General features: G+C 37.8%; 5 protein-coding genes across 5 annotated transcripts in view; 3 read left to right on the top strand and 2 right to left on the bottom strand.

Moving 5' to 3' along the window:
• Window positions 1–1,471: 1,471 nt before the first annotated feature.
• On the bottom strand, window positions 1,472–3,559 carry LOC137714728 (xyloglucan endotransglucosylase/hydrolase protein 31-like). Its single transcript, XM_068453870.1, has 4 exons — window positions 3,343–3,559; window positions 3,067–3,167; window positions 2,582–2,799; window positions 1,472–1,832 (listed from the first exon to the last, which is right to left on the bottom strand). Exons 1-4 carry the CDS (start codon window positions 3,539–3,541, stop codon window positions 1,472–1,474), a joined length of 879 nt encoding a protein of 292 aa, XP_068309971.1. The 5' UTR covers window positions 3,542–3,559.
• Window positions 3,560–6,239: 2,680 nt separating this feature from the next.
• On the top strand, window positions 6,240–9,441 carry LOC137716033 (vacuolar protein sorting-associated protein 24 homolog 1-like). Its single transcript, XM_068455421.1, has 6 exons — window positions 6,240–6,507; window positions 6,648–6,724; window positions 7,275–7,377; window positions 8,138–8,259; window positions 8,691–8,882; window positions 8,986–9,441. Exons 1-6 carry the CDS (start codon window positions 6,396–6,398, stop codon window positions 9,064–9,066), a joined length of 687 nt encoding a protein of 228 aa, XP_068311522.1. The 5' UTR covers window positions 6,240–6,395; the 3' UTR covers window positions 9,067–9,441.
• A 3,053-nt stretch (window positions 9,442–12,494) lies between these two features.
• On the top strand, window positions 12,495–14,917 carry LOC137714104 (serine carboxypeptidase-like). The gene is made up of 8 exons (XM_068453393.1): window positions 12,495–12,853; window positions 12,968–13,136; window positions 13,216–13,335; window positions 13,487–13,630; window positions 13,722–13,872; window positions 13,995–14,086; window positions 14,185–14,443; window positions 14,544–14,917. Exons 1-8 carry the CDS (start codon window positions 12,495–12,497, stop codon window positions 14,798–14,800), a joined length of 1,551 nt encoding a protein of 516 aa, XP_068309494.1. The 3' UTR covers window positions 14,801–14,917.
• Window positions 14,918–16,125: 1,208 nt separating this feature from the next.
• On the bottom strand, window positions 16,126–16,533 carry LOC137714333 (uncharacterized). The gene is made up of 2 exons (XM_068453573.1): window positions 16,342–16,533; window positions 16,126–16,239 (listed from the first exon to the last, which is right to left on the bottom strand). The coding sequence occupies exons 1-2, from the start codon at window positions 16,531–16,533 to the stop codon at window positions 16,126–16,128; spliced, it is 306 nt and encodes a 101-aa protein (XP_068309674.1).
• Window positions 16,534–25,397: 8,864 nt separating this feature from the next.
• LOC137714332 (uncharacterized) overlaps window positions 25,398–25,498 on the top strand; it is a 9,005-nt gene continuing 8,904 nt past the window's right edge. Inside the window, exon 1 of the mRNA XM_068453572.1 lies at window positions 25,398–25,498. This exon is cut by the window's right edge and continues 52 nt beyond it. Within this exon, the coding sequence (XP_068309673.1) occupies window positions 25,398–25,498 (101 nt within the window).

Here is a 25,498-nt window from a genome sequence, read left to right as displayed (position 1 = left end):
GTCATTTGCATTTAGCTTTTTTGTGTCCGTCGTGCTAATACTACAAAGAAAAATCAAATTTGCGACGAAAGTGTTTAGTCACAAAAAGAAAAAGAATTGTCGCTGAAGATCACGATCTTAAGGGTTTCATACTTGCTGAAAGTGCAAATCAATCATATAGTCGTTGATTTTTGGTGGTTCAACTTGAATCACAGTAAATATGCTATGAAAGTGATTTTAAATTGTTAAAATCTTACTGAACAATTCAAACCAAACAAATTGATGTCTTTTTCTTTTCTGGCAAGATCACAATCAGTCTATTTATCCCATTCACTGATGATTTTTTTGTTTGTTTTTGTTTTTGTTCTAGTCCCATTCGATAATTAGCTATACTCTCACACTGTTTAATCACAAGTTTAGACTCGCTAGGATGAATGAAAAAATATTAGACTTTTGATCGTACAAAATATCTTCATCCCTTCTGTCTACTTTGTCTTAATTATTTGAAATCATTCATTTTTATTACTGTGAACTCTAAATTATTGGGGGTTGATATTGCTAGACACTAACTTGTTTACTTACATACAGTAGGAATTAAAATCATTTTGAATACTGAGTTCTATATCTAGTATACTAAAATAAGAGTGAATTTTTCACTTTTATAGTATCAGAAAAGTATGAGTTTCTCGTTAAAATTCACAATTATATACCTAAAAATCATGAAGTAGATCAACTAGGGGACTAGTTGATCCGACTCTCTATTTCTACTCCTATTGTTAAGTTCTTGGATTCATTCTTAATCTCATCTACCAAGTAAATATGCCCAACATTTTAAGGTCTTTTTAAGGGGAAAAGTTTCATGATGTTCTAGTCCAACAATACATATGTTATCTGTAAATCTCTTATCGCTTTCTACAGTACAAATGTTACACATGTAAATCTCGAATCTCTGTCTACGTGCGATTATATTATTAAACCGAAACACAAGAAATGATTCATGTCTTATAAATTGCTCCTGTTGAATGATAACTCGTTTCTGACAGTGGGCAACTAAAAGACAATTGTCACAACTCACAGGTGAGCAACTGTGTGATCCTTTTGCATGAATGGAAAGTGGCGTGAATCAGAACCGTTCCTTTCTGTAGAACAACAAAACAGAATAATGCTTTCACTAGATATTTATCGGTACATTGGTACAATTGAAAGCAATAAATAAACGCCAAAGCAACATACAATAAACTAAATCCGGAGGGCCTTGGACGCACAGCAGCTACTCTTTGACAAGTGGGATCCATCTCAAGGCCCTCCAACATAGTCCATACAAACTGTTTATAACTGAAAAGGACAACAAATATATTAACTTATATTATATGCAGCCAGAAGGAGCCATTCTTCCTGTAACGACACATGTGAACATTAGTTTTTCTTTCTGTGCTCGCGATTTGTAGATACAGAAGAATGATTCAGTACAAACTTTCTTGCAAGTCGAGCTTTAGCACTCGGGTGTTTGAGTATGGTCTCTCTTAGAATCATTGCAATAGTCATAGACCAAGTAGTTCCTCTGCACCCATTCCATGGCCGAGTACTGCTGCTGACTAAGACCCGACACACCAGACGGTGAGGCGGAGGGCGGTTGGCATGAGGTAGGGCTATCGGATTTACACCCACCAAGTTTGAAATTCTTGTACTTGCCAATAAACGGTTGGTACTTGTAGTCGGCTTTGTATTTTCCACCCTCTGTGGCCCATGATGATGCATCCCATATGGATCCATATGCCCACATCGGCCTCAATGGAAATGTTGCATCACTCTTTCTCTGGTACCTTCTTATGGGCACATCATCCACCAGGAATCTGCAAATTGATTATATTATATCATTGGTGTACTTTATAATATGCAAATCTCACCTCACAACCCTTTATAGATTAATAAAGATAAATGTAAAGCGATATTGCATGTATTATATACTGATCATCATATTGTTAAGCACGCTGTATTTGAAGCGTTCGATAATAGGTAAAATGTCATATAAATCTTGCTTCTGTGAAAGATTTAATTAGTAATGTGATAGTTAAAAATGTAGTCTAACTATTGAAATACATCACAAGAAGTAATTATCACGTATATTAACTTAATAATTACTTCAGCTTATAGACAAAGTTAAAAGTTTAGGTTTAGCATTTTCAGATAATAATTTAGGTTTGATATAACAACTCAATTAATATGAAAGATCTTAAGCCAAATGAAAACAAAAACAAAAATAAAAAGGGATCGTGTTTGATTATCATTTAGTTTAATTTTACTTTTCGTGCATGAAATTTAAAAAAAAATGATTAAAGGAGATATGTACAAGAAATGCATGATACACAAAAAGAAAACTAAAAACAAAAAATATCAAATGGTTATCAAAAGAATCCAAGAACTTTTTCTTGATAAGATCAGAAATAATAATTGTGTTTCACGGTTCCCCTACTAAACGGTAGAGGACAAGAAACTAGACAGACGGTTTGGCTTGATATTTACCATACCTAAAAACGTACATGTGACATGCATGTACAAAGGTACAAGATTTTACAACTGTGTGGTACTACGATATACTCACATGATCTCAGTAGGGTTCCATACTATAGCGTAGTTATGAAAGTCTTGTGCTGGATCAAACCAGAGATGGAATTGCTTCTCTCTTCCAATTATTGTTCCATCTCCACTGCCTCTAATGTACACATTGGTTTGCAGAGTATAGGGCTTATCAGGAGTTGTTCCAAGGAACTCAATATCAATTTCATCATGGTTGCCCGGAAGTTCTTCATTGTTAGAGAGCTTTAAAAACCAATAAAAAAAAATTAGACATAACCCAATTTTCACTTTTTTATTGAATTCAGGAATTTAACAATAAAATTTCAAAGTTTGCAAGAGAAGTGATATCGGCACACGCCTTTTCTCCTCTATATACATGTTTATTCTACCTTTGAATAATATAAATGAGAGAAAAATTAAGAGACAAATATATAAATAAGGTTGTACAGAAGAAAACAAAATGTGTGTAGAAGTCGTTTTGCTAGTGCAATTATCCAAGCAGAGTCTCACATAAAATGAAGTAATCACTCCAGCAGTGTAACCAGGTTGTAGCTTAATGGCTGCACCAAAATATCCAGAACGGTACGGATGAAGTGACTTGAACCCACTTCCTGAAACATGTAAAAAATGCAGCAGATGATAAAACAATCTGAGAAATCCGACCAAAAAAGATAAAACAATCTGAGAAAATAAGCACAAAAAAGCACTTAACTGAAGTACACAAAAAGCAAGAAAATATGCCGAAAAACCAATGAGAAAAGAAGTGAATCTTGCAGGATTGAGTACCTGAGCTAGAGTCAAGCCAGATTGTTAAAGCACCATGGTCTAAATTTTGATGCTGAGGACCCCAGAGGTTTCTGAAAACCTGATCAAACCCTAGTGTACTAATTTTGGAACTAGGGTTATAGCCGGGTGAGGGGGGGCCCTGAGAAATGCTTGAAGAAATCATTAGGAAGAGAAAAATGAAGAAGATGAGAGGAGCCATGAAGACTGAACTGAGAAAAGGAATTCGAGAAGGAAATGCAGCAAAAAACAGAGGGGTGGGGCAAGAGAATTATAAAGGCAGGTATGCATACGGAAAGAGTAAGGTTTTACGGTTTGGTATAAATAGAGTGATCTGTAGGCCCCACATTGCAAAGGTGGAAAGTTGGTTGATTGGGAAGTTATGCATGTAGACAAAAAATTTACTATAAAAGAATAATAATATGAATAAAAAATGGTTCAACTTGTGGAATAGGGTTTTTGACTTTTTTTCCTTTTCCCTTAGATTTAGTGAAAAAGCTTCCATATAATACCGGAAATATTGTTAGTTGTAAGTTATGGTTGCTTACTGAGAGAAGCAAAGGTTAACTGTTTAATTTGTTTGCTTCATGACAGGTCTGCTTACCTTGTAGTTATGTCACAGATTTCAGAGAGAAAATGGCCAAAACAGCTTAAATCTTGGATGTGTACATATATGTACGTTCTTTGTGATCCTGACAAGCATGAAGGAGCTTGTGGATATGTATAAAAGGTAAAGAGCGGGAAGTTATGTAGCCCCATGTTTTGGAAACTATGTACATTTTCAGGAAAAAAGTATCGGCCAAGTTAATGAAATCTTGGTTGATCTTACTTTTGGTTTAAACCCTTTTTCTTTTGAGTTCTCCAAAAATGGATAATACATTCTAAATTCCTTTGGAGTAAGAAATGTTACATTTCACAGTTTGATGACGTATGCAATTACAATTTGATGTAGTATTGTGCTCTAAAAATTTGATTGGATTATACAAATAGAATGCAATGACTTGTAGCTTAATTGATTAACCACATTTACCTCGTAGTAGAGGTATGTATATCGTTTGTATAAAAAGAAAGAGAAATTGTTTTTAGTAGCCCTCTTGTAAACCAAAACCCTGATCGCAAACACTAATCGAGACTAGCCCTCTCCTTATATCACCATATTGATATACCGCTTACAATATATTGCTACACATCTATTTTTACTTTTTATATACCTTTGTTCATTTTTTATCATTATTTTTTTTTTAATTTATTCGTTTTAACAGTAAAAAATTAAAAAAATATATATATAAAAAATAAAAATAAGTATATAAATAGCACTATTAAAAACAATTACTTGAAATTAATTACTTATGAAATAGCATGCTTGTGGATATAGGTCTTGTTCTCTGCTCAAGTTGTCATGATGTTGATGTGAAACATTGGATACCGTAAGATATACCTACTCCAAATTCTAAAGACTATTATTTTATAGTTTTTACTGCTAATCATGTTTAAGTTTTCATAAATTCATCTACAACAGAAACGAGTGCAATACACATAGCCAACAGGATCCTCTCCGGATCATTTTGGTGAGAATTTTTGGAATTCGTAAATCGTGTTCGTTTATTATACATTGTACGATTTTTGTCGGATACTGTTTGCGTTTAATTTTAAATAAAAATATTTAAAATGATTTCTAATCGTACGATGTACGATGAACAGACACAATTCACGAATTTCTTAGATCTTCACAAAGAGAATTCAATGAACATCTGGATTCATACACATAGCAGTCACAGTCACGTAGTACACAGAAAATCCTGCAAACCCTTCACTATTTTGCTCTAAATTACAAAACTAAACAGTCAAAAGACAAAGGAATCATAATACCATTGGAATTCTTTTTAAAATCTTACCGTCGGGCTTGTGTAATTTTCAATAAGCAGGCAAAGTAATCACTTTTACAATTTTACAGAGCCTACTCTAAACCCTAAATCAGTATATGTATATACACACACAAAAAACTAATGTCATTATATTGATGTAATGGACTTGTGGGGAGCTTGCAGAAGCCAAAGCAGTTCATAAATTGCTGAGGTAGGTAATGTGAATCAATATTTGATGAACAACCTGCGCAGGACCAACGGCCACACCTCACATATGTATTTTTTTCTTTAACTTTTTCCAACCTTACTTTTGACTAATCATCTCCATATTACCCAAAAAAGAGAGCTTCCTTTTAGCTATGCTCCTGAAACTCGATTTTAATCTCACTTTATATCCTGCAACTTAAAAGTTGTCACTTTACTCCCAGAAACTCAAAGTTTTCTTACGTTACCCTCTGGAACTCAATTTTAATCCTATTTTACCCCCTGAAACTTGAAAGTTGTCTTTATAAAACTCAAAATTCACTCCACGCTGCCTTAGGTTTGTTAATTTCTTATGTGGGTTTGATTTGGGTGCGTCAGGCTACTCAATTTCGTTTTTATTTTTTTCATCTCTTCAATTTCTTTTAAACTTAATATTCGTTTATTATTGAATGTTAACGCATAAGGAAGATTTATAATCAAATATATTGCACATGTGGAATAGTCTTATTGAATGTTAGGTCCCATAGATGTTTTAGGAGGCAAATTATAAGTTTAGGGAGAAAAGAGAGTCCGCAAGTCAAAGTAGATCGAATTTTGAGTTTTAAAAAGTAAAGTGGTTCCTTTTAAATTACAAGAGGTAAAGTAAGATTCAAATGAAATTCTAAAAGGCGTAACTGAAAATAGGCCGAAAACATACAATAAATCTTTCTTTGGGTTTTCAAAACTATTTTGGGCTGAGGCATATGGGCAGACGGACCCTACTAATATCAAAGGCATATGGGCTTTAAACGAAACATGTTCAATCAGTGTCTGTAAACTCGTCCTCAAAGGCTAAAAGCCCAGACAAGTTTTGCCTTCCTCTTTTTCACAAATATAATCTTAATATTGGGTTTGAAATCGTTTGATCATCGCCCTCCTCGGTACAAAATCAAGCAATTCAACGCAGAATTTAGTTCCTTGATCGAAAAAATACAAAAAAAAAGAAAGATGGAGAGGGTGATGAACATAATAAAACCAAAGGCAAATCCACAGCAGCAATTGAGAGATTGGCAGCGCAAGCTTCGCCAAGAGTGCCGCAACATCGAACGACAAATTCGAGGTAAATTTCACCATAATTTTCATTTTTCTTAAAAAATTTGGATTGTGGGTTAATTTCTGTGATAGTTTAGGTTCATGGGTCGTGAAATTGGATTAATGGGTAATTTTAATTTTGGTTGTTTTGCAATGGGCTTTCTTCAGATATACAAAGAGAAGAGAAAAGCGTGCAGAAGGCAATCAGAGAGGCTTCCAAGAGAAATGACATGGGTTCTGCAAAGGTACCATTTTTTTCCCTTTTCAATTTGGTTTGGCCAATGTTTTGTTCTTCAAATTCTCCAATTTTATGCATTTTGTTTTAGCTCTGTTAATTTTGATGACTTTCTTGTCTCTGAAGTTTCCTTTGATTTACCCCAAATCATAGTAGGCTCTGCAGAATACATGGTTCGGTTAATTCGAAAGAAATGGGATAGTAAAATGTCCAGCCATCGTGATATTGCTGTTTTTCCAGGGGAAAGAAATTAACCCAGATAATTTTTTACATGATGGTAATTTATCTTTCGTACTTGGAATTGGAACTTATAAATGATGTATTTTCGGAACCTGAGTTTTTCTATCGATACTATTGTGATTGTGCCTATTAAATGTTAAAAGTAGGGATTATGATCACTGCGATCGGATTCTGTGTTGTGTTATAGTTTATGAAATTGAGAGAATATATTTCTGATTAGTTTGTTAGTTTAGTTGCCGGCTGTTGTTTGACTTACTCCCTGTGGTCATCCTTCTTCCCTTCTGTATATTCAGTTATCTACTTTGTGTTAATTATTTCAGTCACTTGCTAAAGAAATTGTGAGATCTAGAAGGACGGTGAACCGTCTTCATGAAAATAGGGCACAACTGAATTCAATATCAATGCACCTTGGGGAGAGTGTTGGTAAGTCTGTAATACCTAAAGGTTATGGCTCGATATGCTTGTATAAATTCCATCACCAGCTCATTTCGTAATAACCTTAGATTCCCATTATTGCATGTTTACATGTTTAAGTAGACTAGTTTCTTTTAGATTTTGAAACTGGAATATTATGTGTTATTGAGTTCTAATGTCATTGCATGTCTTAAACTAGAAATCTCTTTTGGTTGTTTTACGTGTAAAGGCAGCTTTATAGTGGATTGAAATGACAACTGATCCCTTCTTAGAGAAGATGATTCTTAGACTAGCACAACCTTGCAAGACAATGGGAAGTTAGACCTCTATAGAAGGTGATTCTTAGACTAGCACAACCTTGCAAGACAATGGGAAGTTAGACCTCTTTATAGAAGGTGATTCTTAGACTAGCAGTGGTGAAAAACAATGTGAAGTTAACGTATAACAAAATTGAAGACGAACTATTATTTAAATAGGAAAATTTAAATGTTCTGCTAGGGCATTGCATTGGTAAAACTAGTGAGTTTGGAAACTTGATTTTTCATTTTTGTGGTTATGATTACCAATCATTTACTCCTGTTTCTTGTTTTTTAAGGACTAACTCAGTTTATGGGTTTTGATAATATATCCTTGGGGTCTTTTCTCTTTTCCTTTTTTTCTGCGTTTGCTAATATGCTTAATTAATAATCACCTTTCGGAACTCTGGCCTGTTAATGTGAGTATTGGTGGTTGGTTTAATCATTTTCATTGTTCGTCTTTGATTCTGCAGCTATTGCCCGCACGGTGGGGCATTTATCCAAGAGTTCTGAGGTTATGAAGCTTGTCAATAACCTCATGAAGGCTCCAGAAGTGGCTGTTACGATGCAAGAATTTAGCAAGGAGATGACCAAGGTACTCCGTTATTTGTCATTCACTTACACAGAAGCACAAAGGTGACAGTCTTTCACTTTGGTAGTCACAGTTTTATTATACTCATAGAATATGCATTTGCAGCAACATTATTCTCCATCAAGTGTAGATAGAATCCGAATACTCTTAGTCCCCCCTTTTTGTCCCAAATGAAAGGTTTTTGGAAAATGTAACCGCAAATAAAATAGGTTTTGGGAGAATAGTTTTCTGACATTATGGCCTCTGTTAGATCTATTTGTTTGTGAGCTGTATATAGATGTTTCCTGCTTGAAGATTTAAATATTATCATCACTTTATGTTTGTGAGCTGTATATAGTTTATTGAACCTCGTAACTTGTAAGTTCTTCTGGTCAATAAACAAATGGTGTTTTTTTGGTCAAGTAATAAGCAATGGTTATATTTTTTATTTGTAGGCAGGGGTAATTGAAGAGATGGTGAATGATAGTCTTGACACAGCACTAGACTCCGAGGACATCGAAGAAGAGATAGAAGAAGAAGTTGACAAGGTTTTGACTTCTATAGCTGGTGAGACAGCTGCCCAGCTTCCAGAAGCGGTCAGGAAGGAGAGGTTGAAGCAACCTGCTACTGCACAAGCCGGAAAGGAGGTATGTATGACTGCGACATGACTATTATGTAATAAGTCCCATTTCCAGTCGTAACTTTCTAAGGAAGCCGGACAACATGATACATCATTTTACTTCTGCGCAGGAAGAGGCAATAGCTGAGGGTGTCGATGATGAGGAAGAGTTGGAAGAAATAAGGGCCCGACTTGCAAATGTTAGGTCATAAGTGTACGTTGAAGCCTTTCAGCCACTGTTTTATCCTCCCCCAGAATTATAACATGAGGCAGTGAACGTGTTGGACTTGCATGTAGATATGACCGGGTTGAGATTGCTGCAGTAAGGGCCGCGTTTACCACAGACCAAGAACACCAGAGATGTACTGTCTACTGTATATTATATTAAAGCAGCTTCCGAAAGAGTTTACAAGTAAGCTGTTATTGTGCAATATTCAAATGCAAATATATCTGTGTGCCAATCTCTTACTTAATTCCTGCACGGAGGTCAGTGTTGCACCAATGGTTTGTTACTGGCATTTGCTCTATAGACCATAACAGTGAAAAAACTCATTTCATGAAACTGCAAGCAAATTAGTATCACTGTGTATCGCGTTGTGTGTGTGTTTCTATTTTTGGTAACCGAGACTGGAGCTTCGACCTACTTTCTATGTGTATTTACGCTCAATATTTGCACTCAAAACAGATTTCAATTTATGTATGAAAACTATCACACTCATGCATCATAAGTTCTTTTTACATGTCATCTGTTCTTTATTAAAGGGCGGACTGTTGATGTGGTGGCAATAATGTGTCGATAACACGTGAATAACAAAACATATCGACATTGTTATCGGTTCGTTATCTGCAATTTAGCTTTAGGAAATGGGGGTTGCATCAGATTTCACCTATCATTACCAAACTCTCTTTCTCAGATTGCTCTAGGACCATTTTAGGTTGTGGTATAAAAGCACATGGGTAAGAAATTTGGTTGGGCAAGTGCTTTGATAGAACTGCTTATTCTAAAAGCCGGGGGATTCTTGGCTGTCACAAGAAGCTGGATCCAGATTCTAGAGTCAAACCTAGTCTATTAAAATAGAAAATCATGTTCTCCTTAACACATGTTTGAGTGCCACAGCTGGAAATGAATCTTAATAGTCAATGCCTCATGTTAAGCTATCATGCGCCAAACTAAACTCATTGATTTTTGTTCGACTCAACTTATAAATAATTAAGTTCCATGGATGATGCAATGTTCGAAACTATTCTAATATTCAGGGGGGTGGAATTTGAAATTTGTTGAAAGAAGGCAGTCATATTGTCTCAGCTAACTGGCTTAACTCACATTCGTTTTATTCTATTGGAGGGGGAAGGGAAGAGAATTTGAGCTAAGTTACATAATGAGTCAGTCATAACGTATTAATTCAACACAAATATTAAACTGTCTTCGTCATCTACATAAATCGAACCTTACCTCTAACTTACAATGATAATAAATGCTAATATTGAGTAGCTATTAATTAGGAAGGAGGATGGCTCCTTCCAAGAACTGAGCCAACCAAATAAAGGTTATAGGTGGCTCCATAGATTACCATTATTTTTTCTTGGTCTTCAAAGTCACTCCAACATTTGGGATGACTTTCTTCAAAGCATGGTCCTTCTATTTTTAAGGCTCTTTTTTTTTTTTTATTGGAATTTTCTTCTTTATTGTTATGAAAACACATTTTTGGCGTGTTATCCGAAGGCAAACAGTGCCTTACACGCAAATACAACATTTTCAAGATTTCTTTGGATTTTTACCTGAAAAGTTGTTGTCCTATAATTTTAATCTTTTTAGAGAACAATACTAGTAAAGGAAAAACTTTCCCAACAAACCCAATAACTTTTGGCTTAGATCCGCACCAGAAACCTATTTGATAAAAAGCCACTTTTATTTTAAGAGATTTAGTTTACGATTTAATTATGTGTTAAGTTTATCACATATTTGTAAAAGTAGAATTATTTGAAAATATATTTGTGAAAAAATAAAGTATAAAGTGGTTAACTGCCTTAACTGTATCATCTCACATCGTCTAGGAGAATGATCCTTATATGTATATTCTCATCCCTACCTAGCACAAGACCTTTTGAGAGCTCACTGGTTTCGGGTTCCATCGGAATATTGCCCAGGGGAGTGATCCTTATATGTATATTCTTATCTCTACCTAGCATGAAGCCTTTTGGGAGCTCACTGGCTTCGGGTTCTATGGGAACTCCGAAGTTAAGCGAGTAGAGCGCGAGAACACTCCTATGATGGATGACCCATTAGGAAGTTCTTGTGTGAGTTTCCAGAAACAAAACCGTGAGGGCGTGGTCCGGGCCTAAAGCGGACAATATCGTACTGCGGTGGAGTCGAGCCCAAAATGTAATGGGGACTCGGGCCGGGATGTAACATTAACTTATTTATTTATTTATTTATTTTTATCCTAAACGTGTGAGAGATGGGACCTTAGTTCCTCTTTTATTTGTTTTTGTCTCTCTTTTTCTTAAATCCCCTTCTTTTTCTCTCATTTTTTGTTGGTGGGGTATGATGATTTCTCAAATTTCATTTATTAAATTTCCAAATATTACAATATACTCACACAAATACAAGTATGATATGCATTTCTAATAAGGTCAATTCTACGTTGTAGCTCATTATGGCTTATTCTGATAAGTTTCAAATGATAAGTATATGTTGTATAACTAATTTTTGTAAAAATTTTTTGGTCAAAATTGTTCATGAGATTGATATAACTCATCATTGATCCATGCCATTGAAAATAATAGAAGTGATCCCTGAGTTTGTCGCAATAAATCATTTTCGTCATTTCATGAAAAATCTGTCAATATCATCGTTACATTGTAATGTAACGACCACGTGACCACCTTTTAAGGGTATTTTTGTCAAACCAACAACTCCACTTAACAAGGATATTAATAGATGCGTAAGAACCCACAAATTCAGAGACTACTTTATCGATTTTCAATGTCAAAGACCAAGATGAAGAGTTACAATAATCTCATAAACCATTTTGGCTAAAATTTCTTTTTGTAAATATCTCACCATTTGTCAATTAAAAAAATAATGTTTCTCAAATATCATCCATTCAATATCAATTAAACATGATCCAATGAAAAACAAAGAAGAGAATACTAGAGGATTAATTGAGAAGTTTGAAAGTTTCTTCCCTTTCAAGCAATAATCTTTTGATTAAAAAATAACAAATGATGGTTTCATAGCTCAAAGCAAACAAAATAATGATCCTTTTTTCTGGTCAATGAAAATAATGAGCTGTTGATCCTTGTTTAAAGGCGATTCAATGCCTAAGATTTATATTTTGGAAAAAAGCACGAAGACAATAAGTAAAGAACAAAAAGTTAACAAGAAATAAGAATTACCAGCCAAATTAATTAATTAATTATTTTTTAAAAGCCAAAAATAATTTTAAAAAATAAAATAAAAACGAAGACGGTTACCTCAATCTTTCCTCCACCTCCACCACATTGGGTTGGACATCTCATACTCCAATGTCCATTCTTTTAAGCCTTATCACCCAACTCTGTTTGCATCCAACACTATATATATTCCCTCCAAACTCCACACTTTTCTTCCCATACAAGCAAAAAAACACCAGCAACAATGGCATCTCCTTCTACTTTCTCTCCCATTTCCCTCTCTTCTCTTTTCCTTTTCCTTCTCCTCCTTCCACTTTCATCATCTGCATTGAACCCCGCCAGCGGCCGCCTTCCCTCGTCTTCCCCCGCCTTCTCCGCTAAAGGCCAAGCTGAGAAGTTCATCAGAGCCCTCAACTTGTTCCCAAAGGATGATGTTAACATTTTGTCCCGCAAACCTTCGCTGGATGCTGAGGCAGATGCTGGTGTTGAGATTGTGGAGAAGCAGTTCAAAATGCCTTTTCTTGACGCCGCTTCCGGTCCTTCTGCTAAAGATCTTGGTCACCACGCCGGCTACCACCGCCTTCCCCATTCGGAAGGTGCAAGGTAAGAGCAAAAGGGTTGGTCTTGAATTGCACTAGGAATCAAATTTGAGTTGGGAAATCGAAAACTCGGAAATTCTTGGACTGCATTATATTTGAATCCGATTACTTTTTGCAGGTTGTTCTACTTATTTTTCGAATCAAGGGTTAACAAGAACGACCCTGTTGTGATATGGTTGACCGGAGGGCCGGGATGTAGCAGTGAACTGGCTCTGTTTTATGAAAATGGTCCTTTTCACATTCAAAACAACTTGTCACTCACTTGGAATAACTATGGCTGGGACAAGGTGCTGATGGTTTGGACAAGGTGTTTTTTCTTATCGGTTTTCGCTTCTTTGTGTTTCTGAACAAGTTCTTGTTTGGCAGGCATCAAACATTCTTTACGTCGACCAACCTGTCGGAACTGGTTTCAGCTACACTACAAATTCGAGTGACATTCCTCATGATGAAGCAGGCGTCAGCAACGACTTATATGATTTTCTGCAGGTCCTAATGATTATCTCATGTTACATACAATCGTCGTTGATGTATATGAAATCATCCATCATGTGTATCACGAATGATAACTGTTTGCGCACGAGTGAACTATTGTTGCTAAACTGACCTTAAATTTACCAGTTTCTGTTCATGATGACAGGGATTTTTCGCTCTACATCCCGAATTTGCGAAAAATGACTTCTACATCACCGGAGAGTCATATGCTGGGCACTACGTTCCTGCGCTTGCTTCTCGTGTTAACAAAGGAAATAAAGCGAAGGAAGGGAATCACATAAACCTCAAGGTATCCCTAATAGTTACAATGGACTGACTGCATTTGATTGCTTCGTCATGGTCGTTCTGATCTGATCTGTTTATCTCCTACGGTTGAACAGGGTTTCGCCATAGGTAATGGGTTGACCAATCCGGGAATCCAGTACAAGGCATACACTGATTATGCACTGCAAATGAAGTTGATTACAAAAGCAGACTACGACACTATATCGCAGACAATTCCAGAATGTGAAGAGTCGGTGAAGGCTTGCGGTATTTTCCTCTTCATTTCCTCTGTTCTTCACATACCTGTTGATTACATTCTCGTATGAGATTTAATGGTCATTGTACAAGATTATCTGACTTTTGAATTTTCTGATGTCTGAAACTATCAGACGCCTCTAAGAGTGGAGACGCTTGTGAGGAGTCGTTAAGTATTTGCAACAGCATATTTAACCAGATAATGCAAAGAAATAGTGGTATAAATGTAAGCAAAGCTGAAAAACCTTTATCATTGTCACAGCTATAAGTTCTACGAAACAAATCCAAGTATGCTAAGAATCTACTTGTTTTGGGTATGTGCAGTACTATGATATTAGGAAGCAATGTGAGGGGAACTTGTGCTATGACTTCTCAAACGTGGTGACATTCTTGAACAAACAAACGGTTAGGGATGCCCTAGGAGTTGGGGACATCGAATTTGTGTCATGCAGCTCTACGGTATATTATGCTATGCTGAATGACTGGATGAGAAATCTGGAAGTGGGAATTCCTGCCCTCCTTGAAGATGGAATAAAGTTGCTTGTGTATGCCGGGGAGTATGATCTCATCTGCAATTGGCTTGGTGAGCTTCTTTGTTTCGGCAAAAAACTCATGTTGCATGTATTAGCGAGGTTAATGTACTTTCGGTAATTTTCATATTATGATGTCTCTCTATTTCGTAGGGAATTCAAATTGGGCTCATGCCATGGAATGGTCCGGTCAGAAAGCATTCGTAGCAGCACAAACTGTTCCATTCAAGGTTGCGGGTGCAGAAGCAGGACTGCTAAAAAGCTATGGACCTCTAGCTTTCCTCAAGGTTCATAATGCTGGTCATATGGTTCCAATGGATCAACCGGAAGCTGCATTACAGATGCTTACAAACTGGATGCAAGGAAATCTCGCCGTGGCTGAGTCAGCCAAAAGAGTTGCTCCCAACTGATAGCCTCAGATCCTAGCCTGAAAACACTTGGTTTTCAAAATGGTGTCTGTTGGGCAGGAATACTTATGATATACTTGTCCATAGCTATAGTTACCATGCTTGCTTTGACAGGCAAAAAATTTCCCAATATAGAGTGGATTTATACGAAAAACGGTTCACTATACTATTTCATCCTTTTTAACGGTGTTCCTTGTCTTTTGGAAATTTCACAAAAACCTGCTTATTCTTTTAAAAGTTGACAACCACACATCAAAATTGGGTAGATGATTCTTTGGAGAACTGCGCAAAAGGCCATGACTTTCTGCGTCGTTGCCAACTTGCTACACAAACACACATAAATTGGTACCATTGGCTTAATTTTTCCTAGTATATAGGCAGGCAACTAAAATGCCATCACAGATGTATCATGATTGGGCATTAACGCGTGCTATGTGCTTTGAGAATGCAGTGCAATTCAATATCGATGAAAATAACAAAAGTCAATCAGTAGTATTTGCAAGCACATAGCATACAGTAGATGAAAAACAACAGTCAAGAGCTTCTTACACCATACAATTGCCTCAAGCTCACTTGCTGGCTGAAAACCAGATCTCAATGGAATAACTTGGATCACTTGCATTAACAGCTGCACGAAACATCCCAAAAACAGAAATATAAGGTAGGTAGAAATGGAGCAACCCAACGAAGTAAATCATTACTCGAAAACGATAATTGTAGAAGTTGAAAATCAAAGCAAGTTTCAAAAAATGACCAATAAGAAATTTCTTGAAGATGAACATAAAAAGCCGGTCATGGGAGAATACGAAAGACCTAAAAAAAGCATATGGCTGCTAATAAAAAGTTGCTTTAATATTATATCTCCGAAGTATACCACATTGCAGTTGACTACAAAAGCATCAAAAGATGAGTCAGAGTGGGAACATTAAGATTAAATTTTGTATCCGCACCATTGGACCTGAGCTCAAAATCCACCTAATTAGAGTAGCTTAAAATAGAATATCGCACTGTCAAAACAAAAGATTAAAATTTGAATGGTGTTTATTCCTGCACAGTGAAAAGTTACAAACACGTAAACATTCACAGTTTCTGATGTAAATGGATTGGGGGTGTGGTGAAATTTTGAGGCGTAAAAGGTGGTTTTACCAGCAAAAGGGTTCAACTTGTACTAAAAGATATGTAGGCTGAAAAGTCTATTTCATTGATACGTGAATAAGATTATATACAATTATATTCCTTGCATAGCAAGGCAATATCCCTACAAGTTAGGAATACAACTACAATTAGGATTACAATTATACATAGACTCCAACTATATTTCTACTTGTCTAACAAAACTTGGCGAAGTCAAAAAACTCATCAGCAGAGCAACCAAACAGAACCTTGGCAGCCCTATCAAAGCATATCACATTAAGCACTTTTGTATCCGAAGCTATTGACATCTGCCAAAACAACCCAATGAGAATCACATAATTAAAAAGCAGTTCTTGGAAAGCACTTTGGAAATGAGCAAACAGCTGTCCAAGAAAAGGGTAGAGAGTTACAAGAAGGCGAAAGAGGCGTTTGGTGCGAGGCAAGCGGGTTTTGAAGGCATTGAGGCTGCAGAATTTGCAGAGGGAAGAAGGGTTGTCGGGGAGAGTCCGCTCGCAGACGGAGCAGACTCTGTAGGAGAAGCCGGTGGTGTTGTCTATTGCTAGCAATGTGCAGATCATCGTCGTTGGCTTATCAGCTTCCATGGCTCTCAGAAATCAATCGCTCACGGCTTCACCTACTTCACTGCTTTTCTTAAAATAAAGTCGTGGGGAAAATGAAAATTTTGGAAGCGGGAAGGAAAACTTTTTAAAAGTGGAAAAATCAATATCTATCTAATGTTTGCCCTAAAACCATGAGTCGTGTAAGAGTTCCATTGTGTCGTGATGAATTGGAATGGTTTGATGTATTGGAAAGATTTGATATAACTCTCCTAAGAATTAAGGTTTTTGGTAAACTTAAATAATGGGCGGTAAAGACGATTTTATGTGAGGAACGACTTGGCTATCGAGAAAAGGATGTGTTGTGATTTGAGAGAACAATGATAAGTGAATGAATGTGTACCATGGATGATAATTTACATAACGAGACATTTGAGGCCAAAACATGGTATGAGACATGTTTGGGTTAATATTTGAATATTGGGCTTGAATGAGGGAAGGTCCAAGGATACCAATTTAAATGAGGACTTGCCCGAAGCTCAACATTGAGCCCAGAGACAAACTAAAGCCCTCTCAGCCAAGGCATAGGTCATGTGCCTATGACTGAAGTGACAATTGACAGAGACGAGCTCACTACCAGCCAAAAAGCAATTTCTAATGGCATAAATGTGTAAATACATGATGACTCACTTCCCCTGAGAGCCTTCGCCTAAGAACAATGCTCTAATAGTCAGGCCAAATCGCCTATAAAATGAAGAAGAGACAATAGAGACAATGACACTCAACCAACGAAACAAACAAGCATACAAACTCTACCCTCAAGCCAGATTTGCATCCAGAAAAGCTGAAACCAACCTAGATTCATTCTTTTTAGTCATAGTCTCCTCAGAAAAGCTATTTTTGTCTAGTTTAAAAGCTCTGCTACCTTCCCTAGTGTTGTAGTATCAATTCCCTCGTATGAAACCTGTTTACCATCCATCACTTTTAGCATACAACCCCTGTAAACTCAAAGCAAGCAGGAACTGGAACTGGAACTACTCCTTATGCTTTAACCTTCGGGCAGGATGCTGTGCTTTCTATGGAAATCAATGTTAGTTGTATCAGACTCCAAAGCCAATTTGGTCTACACAATGAGGAATACCTTTAAGCTATATGTCAAAAGTTGAAGATTTAGATGTAGCCCAAATTGAAGCCTTGAACAAAATCTAAGAAGGGAAGATAGTTGTTGCCTGAGCCTATAACAAAAAAGTGAAGTTGAAAACCTTCAAGGAATGAGACTTAGTATGGAAGGCAATTCTGCCCTTAGGAGCTTAACTTAGAGGTTTTAGGAAGTGGAGTCCCACTTGGGAAAGACTTTTCAATATCAGCAGAGTGTTGGAAAAAAAGGGTTACTACTTGGCAGATTTGGAAGGAACCTTGCAAAGGCATCCAATCAATGCTAAGTTTTTGAAGAAATATCACCTAACCGTGTGGGATGTTAGAGATTGTTATATTGAGAAAGTCTAAGCATTTTAAGAAAGTCAAAGTTAGTTCTTGGATTTACCACAGTTAAAGCTTCAAATAACCAAAATGACAAGTTGATGGGAAGAAGGAAGTCATTTCATTTCAATAAGAGAAGGAAGTTACAAAAAATTTAGCTCAACAGTTTTAAATCTTTGGCCAAGGCAGATATTCTAGAGTAATATGTTTGCATAATAGTTAAAATCTTGCCAGGTTCTTCTGGATACATATTGTTATTGGCTAGTTGGGCTTCAAAGTCTTCAACTTCCTGGTTCACCTTCTTCACTTATTATATTTTCTTGTAAAGTTGACTTGCCAAAGTCATCTTCTCAGCCTTTAAAGTAGAAAGCTGCTCCTCCAACCTTTGAATCTCAGACTCTACCACCATGATCCTATCTTCCATGGCTGATCCCTCATCTACCAGCTGTTGAAGTGTGGCCGAAGTCGAAATGTGTTTTCCTTTATAACACTTCACTCTGTTGGATGCCCGTTCTACCTGCTGATGTTGATCCCTCAACTCCCGTAGATTCTCAAAGAAATTTAGAAAAGACTTGTATTGAGCCATTGACATTCACTGAGCCTTGCAGAGCTCAATTAAAGCCTTTTCAGCATCATGGAGAGCCTTGAGGCTGAAATAAGTTGTGATATCTCTTCTCATCCATTCCCTGAAGACTTGGTGCTCATCTAGAGAAGTTGAGGCTCAGAATGACGCCTTGGAGATCTTAGGCTTGTCTTAATTTGCCCGAACTCTCTGACAAGCTCGGACAAAGAAGCTGTTGCAGGGATAAATGCAAGAGGTGGCGGGAGCATCACTCTACCCCCTCCGGAGGCAGAATTAGTAGAAGCAAGTTCGGTCGAAAGAGGGAGAAGAGACCTAGAAATAGGATTGGAAGTGGTAGCATCAATCTTCTTCTTCTTTGGCCAAGGAATAGGGATCTCCGTAACCCTAGAAGCCAAGGAAGGCCTAGGAAAAGCTGTTTTATGCACTAAGGGTGGATGAGATTGGCCTGAGCCTTCGCCAGAACCCTGTTGCAATCCAAGGAAAAGTAAATTAGGAAAATAGTCTACAAACGAAATTAAAATAAGGAAAAAGAAAGAAGTAGAGTTTGTATACTTGGGTTGGGCTTTAAGCCTTGAAAGAAAGAGGAGGAGTTGCTGTTGCCTTTAATGGTTGAGGAGGATCAGCCTCGCTTGCTGAAGAAGGAGAAGTGTTGCCCAAGCCCACACCAGAAACCTGAAACACCAAGAGAAAAGACAAGTGTTAACAAGCTAACTTGTGCAATGAAGAAAATAGAATTAGAAACACTTGTATACTTGAGCGAGACCTTGAACAAAAGGATGAGGCATCTTTGTGGTGGTTGTGGCCTTAGGAGAAACCGAGGGGTTGGCCCGAAAAGCAGCCTAGGGAGCCATCGGGCTAGTCACTTCTGAGACCATTGAGTTCTCAGGGACTATTGGTTCCCCAAAAATGGTTAGTGGTGGTTAATAGGCCTCATACACTGGAGATGACTAGAAAAAGAGCAAAATAAAGTATGAATATCAGATAAGAAGAACTTCAAAAAGGAATTCAGGAAGATTTGATGGGAAGGATACTTACTGAAGTGCTATCGTCCTCCACGTAGTGTAGCATCTCCCTAGTCCTTGGATCGAACTGAGAAGTTGGAGTCACCACAAGTGTTGGAGAAAAAGTCGAATAAGTGGAAACAGAGCTCTGCCCGACTGAAGATGCATGTTCTCCAACCTTAGCCTATGAAGGAATGGAAATTGGTCATTAACTTCAAAATTTGTAAAGTCACAAGCCTTATCCAAGAAAGAAAAGAAGTATACCTTTAAAGGTTTAGCCTGAGAGAAGGAAGCATACACCACTCGAGTCAAATGAGAAGAAGCTTCGAGCTAAGAAATCCCTTCTTCCTTGGTGTCCTGTTTCAAGCAATTAGGCAAATGATTAATACAATGGTTAAAGAAGGAAAGATTTCAAATAGGTGACTTAGTGCTCAAAAGAATAAAGGCCATACTTTCAGCTCCTCAAAGATAGTGTCAAGAAGCCCCTTGTGCCTTTGATGCATTTCTGCACCAAATGGTTCATATCTTGCAGCAAGAGTAGGTCTTTTGGTTGCTTGAGGCCCTAGTTAAAAGAGAGAATGAGGTATTAGCTCATGCCCTAAAGGAAACTGAAACTATAACCAAGAAAAGAAGTTTACTTACTGGAAAACTTCTATTTTTTCCTGCCCGCTTTAACTGAAGGGGTAGGGAAGGATTTGAAGGATTTGGAAGCTTTAGAGGTTTGAGTTCTAGTCCTCTTCCTTGTTGGAGTTGCCCACGAAACAGGCAAGGTAAGTCAAGGCTCCGGCTGTTCTTCAGGCTCAAACTCCGAAGTTTCCACCACAACTGCCCTTGTTTGCCGGGGTGCCGGAGTCTCTACTTTAGCCCGTCTTTATCCTCAAATTCCTTGAATAGCTCAGCAGCGTGACTGGACCCAGCTTCTTTAGCAGCGTGACTGGACCCAGCTTCCTGTCTGGCAGCCTCAGTCGCAGCCTCCTGAACGACCAAGGCATCTGCAGCTTCTTCATCCAGCCTGACATCCATTTCTCCAGTGTTGCCTTGGGTTGCAGGTTCAAAATAACCAAGAGAAAGGTTAGTGGAGGATAGATTATAAAAGCATCATAAAGTACAAGTTAAGGTAATAGAGGCTACCTATTAGAAGAAGCTAGTTCTTCTGGTGGATCATCTCCTTCCAATTCTTAAGCTCATTTGGCTTAGGATAGGATTTGATGGAGAGTTACTCGAAAAGACGATCATGGGACTCCCTGATGTCCCTTCCATACTTCCTGGACCACTTAGCCTACTACCAAGTAGAGAATAAAGGAGTGTACTCGAAGTTTAGGGCCACAGGCTTGTGGGCAATCATGCTCAACACCTCTAAGCTACACTAAAATGCCCGAAATGTGACCTCCTGAGGAGAACAGAGGCGGTAGGAAGTTTCTCAGTGCACATAGTCGAAAAAAAAGGATTGGAATGACTTGTATGAACCCCAACTGCCTAGCATAAAAGTTGGGGTGGTAGACTTCCAGCCCGCGCTCATATCCTGTGCGGTCACTTTGCATTCCCCAAGCTAAGTCTCGTTGCTGGATGCAGTTCACGAACTTTTCCTTACAGACCGGGCCCGAAGACGTCTTAAAAGATTTGGTCTGAGAACCATGGGTATCTTCGCATAACAAGAGTACCCCACTCCAAGTCTGCCTGATTCCTGCAAACTCGGAAGAAATAGAGATAGTAGAATGTTGAATGATTGGTTAGGGATGCCTCAGCCAGAATACGGCCAGGAGCCACTCCTTTGGGGAACTCCAGGTTGGCGCCCGAAGCTCGGGGAAATACCATTACAGCCACAATTGGACCATCCAGGTTGGCCTGTTAAGGTTAGTCTCAAAGGACTCACCCTTGGTCATCTTGTACAAGAGATGATAGAGGTGGGCAATGAGGAAGAGCCCCGTGGCCACATTATCGAAGGAGTGCAGTGCCTCCACCAAATGAATCCACTCTAACTTCACTCCTTTGGATTTATTGGGGAAGGCATGCTTGTTGAGCCAGTACAAGAGAAAGTACATATGCTCATGGTCCTTATTTTCCGTGGCAGAAGGCGGGCTAAAGGTGTTCTTGGCAAAAGGGATGAAGCCTACAAATGAAGTCACATAGCTCTTAAACGTTGAATGGGTGTACTCCAGCCGACTGATGGAGTCAGAGTCGCCTGAACCTTCAACAGTCGGGTGAGATGAGGAAGACCAATCGTGGGTCACATCCACGCACCGGCTCGAGGGCCTTAGCCTGAAGACTTAGCTCATGTCAAGGACGGTCGGAGACTTGGGGCCCATTCGAAAATCAAATGTGTTGGTCTGCGCGTTCCAAAAAAGGAGAGTTGTGGTCAGAAGCTCGGGCTTGGTAATCACCGTGACCTTGGAGAGCATAATGAGCTCGTAGATGCCATTGTTCATCCACTTCTTTTTGAAAATAGGCTCAAGCTCATTTACCCATTGCGCACAGGCCTCATCCTTAATAAAGGAAAACCTCTTCGATGAGTAGACTATTTGGAGGAGAAAATGCCAACTTCGATGGAATATGGGTTGGGGGTGAACCAATTTGCTTTAGGCATGTTGTTCTCCACATCAATTGGGGCCTTGGAAGTCCAGGCAGGCCCCAGGGCGTGTACTCCTCCTTCTTTGAAGAAAATTGAAGTGTTTAGGCCAGCCCGATGGCGATGAAGGCCGTTGAGAAGACGACAAATGTTGACGATACCTTCTCCAGACTCGTATGCAAGACGAGTAGTTTTAGGTGCCATTGGATGAGTTTTGAAAATATGGAAGAAAATTGAGGGCAGAAAGCAAGAAAGAGGTTGAAGGCAAGTGAGATCTAGGAAATTTAGAAATTTTGGAAATTCGGAGGATTATAATTGCTAAGGTATTTGGCCGAAGAATTTAAGTGAAGATTATATAAGCAACAATTAGTTAACGTTGGAGATCGTGGGTTAGTGCAAAAGTTTGGTTAAAAACGACTGTTTAAAATGGTGCAAGACCCGAGTTAAAGCATGCAGTTCGTTTTAATCATCATTAAGGCCTCGGTTTGCAGACTTAACAATGATTAAAGGGGGCACTGTTTGGGTTAATATTCGAATATTGGGCTTGAATGAAGGAAGGCCTAATGATGGCCTAATGATGCCAAATTAAATGAGGACTTGCCCGAAGCTTAGCATCGAGCCTAGAGACAAACTAAAGTCTTCCCGGCCAAGGCATAAGCCACATGTCTATGACTGAAGTGACAAGTGACAGAGACTAGCTCACTACCAGCCAAAAAGCACTTTCTAATGGCATAAAGGTGTAAATACATGATGACTCACTGCCCCTGAGAGCCCTTGGCCAAGAACAAAGCTCTAACAATCGGGCCAAATCGTTTATAAAAGGAAGAAGAGACAACAGAGACAAGGACACTTAACCAATCAAACAAACAACCATACAAACTTTGTTCTCAGGCCAGATTTGCACAAGAAAAGCTGAAACCAACCTAGATTCAGTCTTTTTAGTCATAGTTACCAACCTAGATTCAGTCTTTTTAGTCATAGTCTCCTTAGAAAAGCTATCTTTTGTCTAGTTTAAAAGCTCTGCTACCTTCCCTAGTGTTGTAGTATCGATTCCCTCGCATAAAACCTATTTACCATCCATCTCTTTTAGCATACAACCCCTGTAAACTCAAAAGAGAAATGGTTGCAAGATGTTCAACCTTGCCCGATAAGGTGAAATCTTGCTAGAGTTTCTTTGTTTGTCCCCTAAATTAGTAGATTTGTTGCTTAATGTACCTTTCAACATGTATTCAAGTTATTTCCATCTATTTTCTACTTAAGAGTCTTATTTGCATCCGGATCTGATTAACTTAATAGATATGTTTTCATTAAGCATAACCCGAAATCAAGGAAATGGTCTAAAATGGCTCCTGACTCCCTTCATTCAAACATACAAGATTATGAATTAAAAGTCCTTATTTACAAGGCAAAAAAAAAAAAGAACTTAATGCAGACTTAACCCATCTGTGACAATCATTTGATAACAAGAAGTTTGAGTAACTTAGAGCGCAAGTAACCACCCAAAACACATCTATTTCAATATATGTTATACTAAGATAGCAGAGACACGCCTAGCAGTTTTTAGTTTTGATTGTGAGCCTCAAAGCCTACACCTAAGGCCCCAAAAAGGCATATTTCAAACTAACTTCAAACTTATCTTGCAGCATACCAAGCAGCAAGAGATCACCCGACAACCAACACCAACCAAAGGTGCCATTCACCCTTGGGGAGCTATGCGAGGGGCCATCCACCTTTTCCCTCAAATAGGACGTGTGAGACCTCTATGTTTTTAGTATGGATTAATGAGAGTAGAGGTGGGAATAAGGGAACATTCATGCATCATCATGGAATCATTGTTTCTAATTTCTCATGACTAAAATCTATGATTTTGTGTGACTTTCTCTAGTTTGATCTATTATTAACGATGAGGTTTATGTCCCTATTGAGTTGTGGTTTTGCTCACACCTTTATAGATATTGCAGGTATTGAACTGGAAACTTAAGGTCTTGGTACAACAGTTGGAAACTAGAAGTTACCATTAGAGTTTTCATATGTAATAAAAAGGTTTTAGACAAAAGAACAAGGAAGCTTTGTTGTATAGTTTGTGAGTTGTAAATCTTTATGTAAATTTCTCGTATCACTAGACTTCCGCTCTAGAATTTAACGTTTAATAAATGCTCTGATTTCATTTTATCTGTTTATGTAATTTTATGGCATCTTGATTATAGTTCCTATTTTTATAATTGGGATGTGATTCACACCTCACTCAAGGGAAAAAAATTATTATCCCGGGTCAGGGGCGTGGCACGTTCACCTAGCCCACCTAGACCCGCTTAGGTACCCGTCTAGACTGTCTAGGTCACAACTTTCATTTAGATAGAAAATAGATAACTTGCATTTTTTATTTTGATTTTTCATTAAATTTTAAAAGGCTTACTGGATACTTGGATGAACAATCCTATGTTTTCAATATGTTCTAATGTTTTATAATTTATATGTCATTTCAATCTGTAAATTTTATATTGCAATACAATTATTATTTTTTTCAAGTATAGGTAGACATTTATTTATGTTAGATAATAAATTTAATAAAAAATTTAAGAACTGCGTAGACCCTCGTTGAAATGCCTAGATGCTAGATTCATGTCTACTGACTAACTAGCGCCTAACTTATTTTAAAACTGTGCTTTGAAGTAGGAAACTTTTGCCTACACCATTGGAGCAAGTGTGTGTCTGCACGGCTCGTCAAAACGAACTTGCTACTCAATTCCTACACAACTGAAAATGCTAAAAGACGACAATATCTTACACAACACGTTACACGAGTTACCGACCATTTGCAATCTTAAGCACAAACCCAAAAGTTTGACGAAAAATGAATCCAAGCCCATCACGGTCTTGAAAAATGTCACCTCAAATTTGTCCAGGACTAGGAGTCCAACCCGTATTTTTGGGCTTTTAACCTTCGGTTCGCCTTTCCTTAAACTCCATCTTCCAAAAACTCAGGTAATATCAGTTCGGTTCGGTCCGTTTTATTCAGAGTTTCAGGAAATTTCTTCACTTCGACATTGAGTTTGATTTTCTTTTTCTGATTCCTGAGGTTCAAAATACAAAAAGAGTTTAAGAGTAATCTAATTGGAACTAAAACTGATAATATTTGTTCTTTTTTGTTTAATGTAAGGGAAGTTTTTTGCTTAATTACACTAAAAAGCTCGATGTTTTTTCATGCATATTTTGGTAGGGTGGCACTTCAGATATCTTACTGGGGTTGGATTTTATTGGTGAAGATTATATTAATCAAATGGAGCTTGCCAGGTATTATGGGCAATCTTTACTGTTTAATTGTTTTTACTTGTTTGTTGAAGCTGGTGAGATTTTGTGTTGCAGTTTAAACTCGCCCAC

The sequence above is a fragment of the Pyrus communis genome, chromosome 14 (assembly GCF_963583255.1).
Source record: "Pyrus communis chromosome 14, drPyrComm1.1, whole genome shotgun sequence".
Lineage (NCBI taxonomy): Eukaryota > Viridiplantae > Streptophyta > Magnoliopsida > Rosales > Rosaceae > Pyrus > Pyrus communis.
This window is presented reverse-complemented; position numbering and strand designations above follow the sequence as displayed.